The sequence below is a fragment of the Monodon monoceros genome, unplaced genomic scaffold (genome assembly GCF_005190385.1).
Source record: "Monodon monoceros isolate NGI ecotype Baffin Bay Population unplaced genomic scaffold, NGI_Narwhal_1 Super_Scaffold_11, whole genome shotgun sequence".
NCBI classification, from domain to species: domain Eukaryota; kingdom Metazoa; phylum Chordata; class Mammalia; order Artiodactyla; family Monodontidae; genus Monodon; species Monodon monoceros.
The window spans coordinates 5332832-5345542 of record NW_021703767.1 but is presented as its reverse complement, the minus strand read 5'-3'; the positions used below and the strand labels follow the sequence as shown (position 1 = coordinate 5345542).

Genomic DNA, 12711 nt, shown 5'->3' with positions numbered 1-12711 from the left:
CCTTTGCACCCATTAGAGCAGTGATTTCCAAACACTCTTCAAAGTGGACAAATCCTTTTAAGTGTCATGTGGGAGACCCATGCATAACACAGTGGAAGTGGAGTGGCTCCTCCTGAAGCAGAGCTGGGAGGGAGCCCTTCAGGGGTCCTCCCCATTACCACTGGGCAGCTCTGAAGCCCCCCTAGGAGCCCTTGGACTTCCTAGGAACCTGTGTGAGAATCATTGCAGCAGAGGAAGCTTTGACATCCACGTGGTGGAAAGCCTCCCAGGACATCCTGGTCTGTTGTGTTGCCGCCGTATCCGCTACTGCACAGAGAACATCACAACCCTGCCAAATGCTGCAGGACTCTGGAATCCTAAGCAGTATTGATACCGATTAATTGACAGGCTTTCTCATGGCACACAAAGCCTTCAGTGTCTCCTGAAGGGCAGCACTGCTGGTGGTCAGGCAAATACACACACGCACGCACACACACACACACACACACACAAAGAGTCCATCACCTTTAAGGTGAACCAGGGTGCAGTTACACTATCACCTGAGAACACACCATCCATGCCTTCAAGAGGATGTATGGCTCAAGATATGGCTGGCCAGAGGAATCAAATATCCTGATGTCTGTTTATTTTTCTCTTGCTCTGAGCTCCACTTTCAGATGTCCTGCTAAACAGATCATTAACCATGGCAGAGAGGGACCAAAGATCACATATCACGGCTCCTGCTGGACTTCTTCCCACAGAGCTATGTGGATTTGTGATGTATTCAGTAGATATTTGCACTTAAACACAACCGTTGCTATTTAGATATATGTAATGTTTTCTTTTGTGGAAAAGGATCAGGGCTGAAACTACCTTCTGCCAGCAGGACAAAAATAACAATTGGAAAAATAATAAATTGCGTTTGTGTGTGTTCCCTTCCCCATGGTTTGGCTCAGATTATATTCTCAGCAAATAAAATGGTAGCAGGATTTCACAAACGTTTTAGAATTCAGAATTAGCTGTCCTGTGTTCAGAAACAAAAAGCTTGATTGGCAAATAATCTTTTGTGGTCTTGCAGCAATAAAAAATGTGCAAGTTCTCAATGATTGAGCAGTCCTGGGAAGAGGACCTGAGACGTCAGTTGTTCTTACAGACCCTGAGAATATCTCTGTGGACCCACAACTATACTGATGGAACTGAGACTATGGGCCCCATAGTATGTCCAAGGATCTATATCAGAGATCTATATCAAGATCTCCATATTCTTGGAGAATATGTCCAAGAATCTTTATAGAAACTGAGAAACTACTTATGGAACAGAAGACTTGTTTTCTAAACAAATATATCAGTTGTGAATTATCCCCTGTAAAAGTAAACGTTTTGTGTGTTTTATTTTTCAATTTTATTTATTTAATCTATTTTTATTTATTTATTATTGATTCTGTTTTTATCTCTTTCACTAGCAAGTGATAAATTTTTCCTTTTTAAGATGATCAGTGACCTAACAATATAATTTAAAATTCCAGGCCCCATGACACTGAGGGGTAAGGACGTTAGTTTAAGAACTGTTTTGGGCAGAGAAGTCCTAATTGAATGTTTGCTGTGAATGTGTTAATATTTCTTTACTTGCAAGAGCATCAATAAACAATGAAACTTCAACCTGTGCCTAGAATAGTGCTTTTCTGAGGAAAAACAATAAATGTTGACAATTATTATTTTATATTTTTACATCATTTAATTGAAGTCGGCAGTGTTATCCAAACTTCAAATCATAAGACTTCACAGAAGCATCAACAGGATTTATACTCTGACTTTGATTACGCATTCCTTTCAAGCAGACACAAAATTGTAATCAGTTCTGTAAACAGCTCAAATGTCTATTTATATTAGACATTGAGTCTATAAGGAAGGCTGGCACAATTCTTCACCATTTCTAGATTAGTGAATTTTTCATGTGAATCTGGGAAATAGGCTCATCATTATACTAGTTTTCCTGTCCTTCTACCTAATCTCTGCTCTGCTTCTTTTTGAAAATGCTGATGATTTATCCCAAGTAAATACTGACACTCAGCTCTGCATCACTCTCGTCCACGTTAGCACAAGTGGAATTCTTGATCTCCTCCCTGGTATGCCCAAGGCAGGGCCTTCCACAATTAATCACATGTCCCCATCCTATTAGCACTGGATATGAAAGCAGAGAATAATTGATTGACAAATTACACTTTGGGTCTCAGGGTCAAGTTTTGAGACAGAGCTCTATGATTTCTAAAACTGGAGGAGTAATTAAAAATTGATCCCAAATTACCAGTCAGTATGGAGCTGTAAAGAGCTTTCTGCTTTTATTGGATTTCTGTATGTTTTTCTGAAAAATGCATGTGTCAAAATTCACATTGCTGATCAATTTGCTCTTTAAATAATAATTCCAGTGACATCTGTGTTATTGCTTAGCAATGCAAAAGAAGGTTCCACCCTCATTCTGAAGGAGTGGAGATCAAATAATCAAATGTCTAGTGTCAGGAACCATCCCACGATATGTCAAGCTAGGTGATGTTTGCACACATCACTTCACTTTTTATGTCTTAATTCTGTGCAGTCTGATTGTCATGGAAATTTTGTACATGAAAAAAGTCCAGTTCAGAGAAAGTGAGGTAAGGTGTCAAAGTCCCACGGCAGCAGGTGGCAGAGCCAGCATCTAGACACAGCTCTCTGTTGATTACATTTTAAAAATTAAATATGGCTGTCTTCACCCAGGACATAGCTTTGTAGATATCTCTATGTATGTGTGACTTCCTAATGGCATTGCATTTTGACCTTAGATTTCCCTAAAGAATGCAATTCCTTTGAGCGGCATTGGCTGACACCTGCACATAACTGGGAATAATCACTTGTGTGTTCTAGAAAAACTGAGGGTAATGAGGTTAAATTTGTGTGCGGGAACTAGAATGCACGAAGGGCTAGAGAGACAATAAACATATGTGAGGGTAGACGGACAGGACTGCTTGGGGAGCGGGGCTGGGTTTGATGAGGGGAGAACAGAGAGTGATGCTGTGAATGTCAGGGGAGTGTCCTTAGGAGACAGAAAAGCTGGGCAGGAAGGGTTTGCCCAAGCCTCTGAGAGTGTGCCCCTAGCTTTGTTCCCACGGGACATAGTGGGGGAAGCAACAGCATGTTGACTGTCTATGTAGCAAAGGACATCAAAACTGCCAATACGTGGGCACTCATGGGCAATAGAAAACGGCTCTCCCACCCACACCCTGCCCAGCTTCCTGGGGAACAGAGGCCCTGCAAGAAGACAAAAAAACAAAACTGCAGAGCCAAATCAGCACAGAATTCAGGTGTAGTGGTTCCCACCTCAACTCTGGCTTGGGTATAATTCTGAGCTCTGATTTGGAGGATTCCACAAGGGAATCAATTGGATATCGATTGCTCTTTCTTTTAGTAAGGTGGAAACTGCTTTTCTCACTGTTGCCATAATATGTATTATAAGTTAAATTATTCTTCAAAAAGTCTTCAGTAAGGTCCCTCAGGCTTTCCCTTAAAATAATATAAAAAAATATTTTGCCATACAGTTTTTGTAGGATTGGGAAATAGTCACATAACCAAGTCCAACTTGTGATCTGAAAAATGTGCTACGACTTAAAATTTTACTAAATCATCATAAATTCTTGTAAGAAATTTAAAACATTAACATGAAGCTCTCACATTGAGGGCTTATTCTAATGTTATTCTAAAGCTGGCACAGCATATGACGATGTAGACCATTACATAATCTTTAAGTGGAAAGATGGAAATGATCAGAGCTTACACTAATAGCTAAAGAGTCACTGAAATTATTCTAATGGGATACAAAACAGGGATGGCCCTGGGATACAGGCCTGGGATAAAAGGTACTTTTGTTTAAAATAATATGTGCCTCCCCCCACCAAAAAAGGGAAAAATTATAGGGGAAGAGAGAAACAATTGATAAATCAAACAAAGGTGACACAGGAAGTGCTGGTCTGAATCGTGCTGGAATATTTTGGGAGGGCAGCAAAAAGTGTGCATGGAGCAAAGTCAAGAATAGGTGGGTGCCTCCTAGAGAAATGGAAATAAAAACAAAAATAAACAAATGGGACCTAATGAAACTTCAAAGCTTTTGCACAGCAAAGGAAACCATAAACAAGACCGAAAGACAACCCTCAGAATGGGAGAAAATATTTGCAAATGAAGCAACTGACAAAGGATTAATCTCCAAAATTTACAAGCAGCTCATGTAGCTCAATAACAAAAAAACAAACAACCCAATCCAAAAATGGGCAGAAGACCTAAATAGACATTTCTCCAAAGAAGATATACAGATTGCCAACAAACACATGAAAGGATGCTCAGCATCATTAATCATGAGAGAAATGCAAATGAAAACTACAATGAGGTATCACCTCACACCAGTCAGGATGGCCATCATCAAAAAATCTAGAAACAATAAATGCTGGAGAGGGTGTGGAGAAAAGGGAACACTCTTGCACTGCTGGTGGGAATGTGAATTGGTTCAGCCACTATGGAGAACAGTATGGAGGTTCCTTAAAAAACTACAAATAGAACTACCATATGACCGAGCAATCCCACTACGGGGCATATACCCTGAGAAAACCATAATTCAAAAAGAGTCATGTACCACAATGTTCATTGCAGCTCTATTTACAACAGCCAGGAGATGGAAGCAACCTAAGTGTCCATCGACAGATGAATGGAGAAAGAAGATGTGGCACATATATACAATGGAATATTACTCAGCCATAAAAAGAAACGAAATTGAGCTCTTTGTAATGAGGTGGATAGACCTAGAGTCTGTCATACAGAGTGAAGTAAGTCAGAAAGAGAAAGACAAATACCGTATGCTAACACATATATATGGAATTTAAGAAAAAAAAATGTCATGAAGAACCTAGGGGTAATACAGGAATAAAGACACAGGCCTACTGGAGAACGGACTTGAGGATATGGGGAGGGGAAGGGTGAGCTGTGACAGGGCGAGAGAGAGGCATGGACATATACACACTAACAAATGTAAGGTAGATAGCTAGTGGGAAGCAGCCGCATAGCACAGGGATATCGGCTCGGTGCTTTGTGACCACCTGGAGGGGTGGGATAGGGAGGGTGGGAGGGAGGGAGACGCAAGAGGGAGGAGATATGGGGATATATGTATATGTATAACTGATTCACTTTGTTATAAAGCAGAAACTAACACACCATTGTAAAGCAATTATACCCCAATAAAGATGTTAAGAAGTCTGAAAAAAAAAAAAAAAAAGAATAGGTGGGTGAATTAATTCTCTGACCCAGCCTTTCCAACAATAGCTCCTGCCCAGGAATGCTGACAGCTGGTGGGAGCCTCCTGTGTGGCCCCTGGAGGTTCAGACGGGACCTGAGCTCTCCCCCAACAAGCTGCCCCCTTTCTCACCATCCTCTTTGGTCCGAGTGAAGATCTGCTCGCTTCGCACGCCGTCCCCAGCCCGGGTGAAGGCCAGCACCTGGATGCTGTAGTTGGTGTATTTCTCCAGCCCGTCCAGCTCCAGGGAGGGCTGCGTGGTGGTGACGTTTTTAATCTCACCCAGCTCTGGAGGACAAGGAAACACGAACCTGTTACCGCGGCTGTGGGCACCGTCCTTGCTGCCCAGCACTGGGCCACGAGCCTCCATCACTCACGTCCTGAAATCACTCAAGGGGACCAGGCACAGTCTTCATGTGACCCCAACGCTCTGCGACATTTGGAAAAGGTCATTTGCACCAAACTGCCACAGAGCACAGGGCGGAAAATCGGTCTGGAAAACAGCAATTCACTCCAAGTTAAGTGTTATAAACCCAACGCTGGCACCGTGGCTGCCCTCCTGAACTGTCCCCAAGCAGGTTTCCCGCACCCCAGGCCCCAGGGAGCCAGGACCACTATGCTCACTCTGCAGAGACCCTTCTAGCTGCTCATCAAGAAGCTTCTACAAGTCGAGTTTCATTTTTCCATTTAAAAAAGCAAACTCCTTTAAGGTAGACGTATTTTTCAGCACCTAACTTAAGTATATGAGCGATGGCAGCGCAGCAAACCCCTCCTGTCACCTGGAGTGAACCCTCCGGCTGATGTGTCAGGAATGTGGCGTCAGCTAAAACTACTTCACGTTCTGGTGTGGGATCAGCTAATGACGTGCAAAGACGGAACTTTATGCTGGCCCATCTGAGGTATATGATACACGGCAGTTTGAGAAAACTCACGGTGGTGTGTTAAATACCGCCACGGGTGCTCTGATGGACAAGGAGAGAGGGGCCTGAGGACTGCTCACCTTTAGGGCAAGTGGCCGTGTGTGGGATGTTTGGTGCAGGCTCGTCCCCGTGCCCGCTGTGCCCGGTTACTCAGAACTGGGCTGGGAGACGGGGTCCAGGAGGGAGTCCTCCTTGGTGTCTGGCCACCTCTGCACACAGTGCACACAGTGAGGCTGCCCGAAAGGGTCTCTCGCGCTCTCTGGCCTCAGTAAAGGCAGTCGACACGCCGTGCGCGCTTCCTTAGGTTCTGGGTTCCCAGGTCAACTCATTTACACAGCATGACCATGCTCTTGTTTCCACAACCCATTCATTTTACAGGAGAGGAAACTGAGGCAGGCAGAGACTCAACAGCTTCCCCAGGTCCCGGAGCCGAGCACGGGGGCCGAGAGCATGGGCCGTGGCACCACAGGGCGTGGCCGCACGGCCCCGGTCCCCACTCTCAGCCACTCCCTGTGGCCGCTCGGTGGGCCCGCATGGCGGCCGGATGAGATGCCGTTCTGCCAGCTGGTTTCCTCTTCCTGCTCTTTGATTTTCTTTCCTCTTGTCCTTCCGGCATATTGCACGGAAGTTCAGAGATTAGTGGCCAGCTGTTTGGTGATTATGGTGACTATTTTTACTTTTCGTCATCAAAAGGATCAGGGCTGAACTGGACATAGCAGGATAGTTGAATTTAAAATAAAGCAGGGGTTAGCCAAGGCTTGTCACTCACATGCCAGGGACCCCTGTGTGTGATGAGGGCTGTGAGAGGATGGGAAAAATGGGCACAGACACAGCCCCGGACCCCAACAGGAGCCCGACGCCTGTTCCCACCTTGGGCACCTTGTGGATGAGTTCTGGGGGCAGGATGCTTTGCTGGGGGGGGGGAGAGAAGAGCAAAGGGTGCAGCCCCCCAAAGATGCCTGTGGTCTTCTGGGGGAGACCATCTGGTGGCAGACTTTTAGGGGCCACAATCTAGAAACCAGAGCAGATGGCTTATGAAAATGAAAGAAAATGTTTGCTCCTGTGTGGTCACTGTGCATTTGGAAAGCTGACAATCGTTACCCTCAGATGGGTTAGAAATTCTCTCCTGTGAAGGAAAAGTCTGCCCTGGGTGACCATCAGACCTCTTTCCATTATATTATTCATTTATAATGTTCATTTTCCTGAACATAGATAATACAGGTCAATTGGAGTAGGTTAAAAAATTCAAATGCTAATGGAAAAAGTTTAAGTATAGATCTCATCAAGATCTTTTCAGATTTAGGAACTTCTACATTATGCCAAAGATTACACACACACACACAGTCAGGGAAAATGCAACTCAGGGGAAGGGCTTCCACGGGGCTGTATGCAGGGCTAGTAATGAGGAATTGACTATATCATGTGACCTCTTGGGGCCTCTGGTTTTATGCTTTTGTTTTTATCTTTAAGAAGGACCCAGGGTCTCTACGTCACGGGGAAAGTATGAGCTCCAATTACAGTGCAGGGGAAAGGTGTGCTGTGCCAATGGGACAGGGCTGTTCCCCAGTGAGACACAGTGATGGAGAAGAGGACAGTTAAGAGGGAGAAGGGCAAAGTGGGACACCCTGATCTTTTTAAAGAAAGCAACACTTGACACAAAAGAATTACACCCGCTCATGAATTACCATACTAATTAGAATTGGTATCTGGTTATTGACTCATACTGGGGTTCATATTATTTGGATGAACTAATTTATCACGAACCATGAATATGAAAGCAGTCCAAACCCCTGTTCAAAATTACCCCCCCAAGGATTTTTAAAAACTACCTGTGCCCCAGAATCGACCACAAAAGCACCTCATTCTCTCTGCTGGGAGGGTATGTCCCTGACTCATCAATGTAGAGGAAGTAAAAAGGAAAATTATGAAAAAAGGCAAATTCAAAATAGCGTGCTTCATTTGTCGTTCTTTCAAGCTCCTTTTCTTTTCTTATGGCTTAAACACGGATTTCTATCACCTACTTTTCACGGCCCCAGTGGAGTCATTAAAAAAAAAATATATATATATATATATATATATGGGACAGTACAGTAGAAATTAGCATAACATTGTAAATCAACTATACTTCAATAAAATAAATTTTTAAAAATATATGGGGAGTAAAGAATAGTGTTCAGTTGAAATCATGAGTAAAATAATATGAAATTAATATAGAAAATAAATTCAGAAATCATACTATTTATAGTACAAAAATTTTTTTAAAGAAAAACTTCATATTTTAAAACAAAATAGTTTTATGTATTTATTTACACCCTTCTTCATTCTTAAAGGGTCTAAGGAAGAAATCAAAATAGGGGTGGAAATCACTTTTCCCAAGCACCTCCTCAACCTGCCAGCATCGTAGCAAAAGTCTTGGTTGGCACTTAAACGTTGCTTTGATTCAGAATCTGTCGTTTTTGTCTTGAAGAAAGACAGAGGGTTGAAAAGCAGCTCCAATTCCGATGGAAATAGTGGATTTCCAAAGTGTGCCATTTTCCTAGCAATCTTAGACTAACTGCTTCTGTCAGGTCTTAAAAATTCTTTGACTTTCAGATTATAAAATACTCAGAAATTTCACTGACCTATTGTACATTTAACCTGTCCTATCAAATATATTAACCAGTTTTATCTGGTCATATTAACAATAACAAAATGCTTTTTAATGCATATTTTTAAAAGTATTTGGGGCAATTGCTAATCACAGCAGTAGTAACGATCTCTTTCTCTCTTGGCCTGCACGAGTGAGTGTGTGTGTATGTATGTGTGGTGTATCCTCAAGCTTAGCAGGTATAGTTCTTTACATGATCACTATGTGTTGTGTGTCTGTGGGAACCTCAGGGCCACAATCTAAGAGCTTGTGCAGAAGAATCCAGTAATTCCATGAAATTCCCTGCGAATGCATACATGTCACTTCTCAGAGGTAGCAGGTCAGGAATGACTGTTCATAGGTTTCTGAGGGTTTCTTTCTCATCTTTTGGAGATTAAGTGTAGTACTTCTACATTAGGCATTAAGCACCTCACCTTGATCTTCATACAGTGAGTAAAAGTATCTTTAGAAACTGTATGCATTTCCAAGCGTTCTTTTTTTTTTTTTTTGCGGTACACAGGCCTCTCACTGTTGTGGCCTCTCCCGTTGCGGAGCACAGGCTCCAGACACGTAGGCTCAGCGGCCATGGCTCACGGGCCCAGCCGCTCCGCGGCCTGTGGGATCCTCCTGGACCGGGGCATGAACCCGCGTCCCCTGCATCGGCAGGCGGACTCTCAACCACTGTGCCACCAGGGAAGCCCCAAGCATTCTTTATTTAAAGACTTTTGTTTTTAAATGTTCAAGTTTTTAAAGCTTTAAAGTGTAAAGTTGACTGAACGATATTAACCATATCATCCATCGTAGAACTAAGGTGCTTATAGGCATTATTAGCACATATGAGTAAAATGTGAAAATGTGATGAAGAGTCACCACCGGATTATGGAAATGTTTCCAACAAGAACAAAAAAGGACGATTTTAGTGTAACACTGCCTTTAGGTGAGTATGTTAGGGTATTTAATTTCATCTTATTCAAGATGAGGATTAGAAACCAGAACAAGTATATGCAATGATCTATTACTGTATTGTGTCAGTAAAGTAGATAATTTGAAATTTTTCGTTGCTCCGTATTTTACTCCTATGGGAGTTTTAAAGCTCTGTTTGCAGGGAGGAGGTGAAGGGAATCATCTGTTTAGCCCTGTGCCTCCGTGGGGCTGGCTGTGCCTTACTGGGCTGGAGGTTCTGTATGCATCACTTATCCCCACTCTCACTAGGCTAGAGCATCCATCGGGGCAGATGCTGCCTCCTCAGCACCAAGCAGGAGCTCAGCACAGAGTAGCTGCTCAGGTAACACGTCTGCCTCGGGGGCGCCCAGAAGGCGACTCAGAACGTCTCCCACTGCTGGCACTATGAGAAGCGCTACCTCGACATCAAGGGAGTCAGATCTGGCCCTCAGCTCTGAGACACAAGTCTGGCTACAGATGTAAACAGCTAAGCCTGGAACTCTGCTATTTACTTAGCAAATTAAGCCGCCTTCCTTCCTTTATTCTGGCACCAATAGTGGAACCCCTGCAGCCTCTGAGGCCCAGTGTGTTCTGATGACCTGGGTGGGGAAAGCGACCGGGTTGGCAGAGCAGACCCAGGTGGTCCTGAGCAGAGGTGGGAAATGCCCTGGGGGCCTCTGTGTTTGCCCAGACTCAGAGGACCCACAGTCAGAAGCGCTGCAGGAAGCCCCAAACCAGAGGGGAGGCACCCCCGGGGGCTGGATATGGGGAGCGAGGGAGGGTGCAGATGTGGGCCACCCAAGTCCTGGGCCACAAGCAGACAGCAGAGCCTTTCCTGTTAGGGGCTGTAGCTTAGGGTGGGCCTGTCGTGCTCCTGGAGCGGGGCTCAGCCTGGCTCGGTGACGTCAGGCCTCTGTTCTGCTCAAGACACTTGGAGCCTCAATCTTGCCACTCCCTGAGCTGACCCTCTCTCATGCCAAGTCTTGCCTCCAAACTGGAGAATTTTGTCCTACAACTTGAAAGAAAAAAAAAAATCACAAAGAAACAAGAAGGAAGAGAGGGAATACAAGGAGGAAGAAAGAAAAAGGAGGGGACAAAAGTGGAGGGTTTGGGATGAAAGCGCTCCTCGTGGGAACAACACTCCTCCACCCAAGGTGTTCTGGCTCTGGCGTTCTTCCTGAACCCCTTCTAGTTCAACTACAGGAGCTTAAGGATTTTCCCTGCTGAGTCCTATTGGGGAATAGGAGGAAGTCAGCCTTTTAGGATACACATCACGCAGAACTTTCTAGATACAGATCAAGGTTTTGGTGCTGCCTGCAGAGGCTTGACATAGATACTCATAATTAGGAAAACACATCTATTCCTAGATTCCCCAAGTGCCACCCCCTCCTATCCTTCAAATTGCTTTCTGAAGGTATATGATTTAAACAGCTGTGCACACCTGTTAAAAATGTCAGATATGAGATAACAGAAAGACGAGGGGAAAGGAGAAAAGTACCCATCGATAAAGAACTGCCCACCCTGTGCTGAATCCCACGGTAGGAGGAGGGGGTCTGCAAATTCCATGGCGCATCCTTTGGGGCAAACTCCAAGTTCTAGTTTAACCCCCTTACCTCCGTCCATGAGGTTGGCCCAGTAAATGACTCTGAACCCCTGGAGGATTCCATTCAGGGCTTCCTTGGAAAGTGTGGACCAGGACAGTGATATTCTTTCTGGTGATGTTGCTATGGCTTGGACATTTTCGGGGGGGTAGCTGGGCACTGAAATTAGATAGTTAGAATCTGTAATAACCGTGGGTGGTTTAATTAGCAAAGCAATATTGAATAAGCAACATTAGTTTAATAGTTCAAAGTACAGGAAAAGAAAAAAATGCACTCAATCCCCCAAATTAAGGAAAAAAATGAGTACCATTTCTCTATGCAAATATTATGATAACTCAGTAAAATGCAACGACTTCATATGACTTCCACTGTCTCTCTTTCCAGAATAACTGCTTCACTGTTAAGCCCCAGGCTTATGGAGTTGAGAACACTTCTGATCCTACTGCATGAGTAAAAGACCATTGCTGGTCTGGCTTATTTTCCCATTACCCTTGAACGTTACTGTTGTAAGTTACATGTACTTTATACAGTACATCTCCTCATACTGAGTAATACCTGGAATGTAAATTGAAAGCCTCACTGTTGAAAGTCCCACAAAGCAGACACGTCATCGTATTCACTGTCCCATCCCCAGCAGGGCCCCTTTCAATACTATACCATTCATCAGAGGAAAGAGCGAAAATGGACTAGGATACAGGCTAGAAGGATATTTGAAGTATTTTTCATGTGGGTTTATGCAAACCTTAAATGTCGTGGCTGGGACAGGGGGCAAAATAGTGACTGAATTGCAAACATCAGTGAAAGATGAACATCAACGTGCAAACCCAAAGGCCTATCTAACCACGCCTGCGAAGACTATGAAGATGGAAAGAAAAGCCTGGACTTCTGGGTTCTAGCTGTCTAAGACTTCTCTCCCTGTGAAAACGCTCAGAAATTATAGATGCAAGTCACCACGTGTGCTCTCAAACCTATGACCCAGCGGCTAGTTGCAGGAGAGGCAACTGCCGTGCGAGCTTGCTGCTGGAAGCATCTATCCCCTACTCCTACAGCTGACCCTATATCTGACCTCTGCACCTAAAAGATGGCGCTTCCGGACACTAGGGCTCTCTCTCCTTTCAAGCATCGCTGGAGAATGTGAGCTCTTAGGTGGTCAAGGTGGGAGGGTACATTAATGCCTTATGGCCACTAGGGGGCGCACAGTCACCGTGAGATTTGCTCCAAGGAAGCTTGCTCATTCCTGTTCTCTGGTCTCAGAATGCTTGAAAATAAAAAGCAATCATAAAAAAAGGAAAGAAAGAAAGAAAGAAAGAAAGAAAGAAAGAAAGAAAGAAAGAA

General features: G+C 44.1%; 1 protein-coding gene across 1 annotated transcript in view; it reads right to left on the bottom strand.

Annotated features, from left to right (window-relative positions):
- Positions 1 to 12711, bottom strand: part of DSCAM (DS cell adhesion molecule) — a 744700-nt gene that overhangs the window by 94241 nt on the left and 637748 nt on the right. The window contains exons 20-21 of the mRNA XM_029214644.1: positions 11389 to 11535; positions 5420 to 5575 (exon numbers count right to left, since the gene is read on the bottom strand). Of these exons, the coding sequence (XP_029070477.1) occupies positions 5420 to 5575; positions 11389 to 11535 (303 nt within the window). The remainder of the gene's footprint in view (positions 1 to 5419; positions 5576 to 11388; positions 11536 to 12711) is intronic.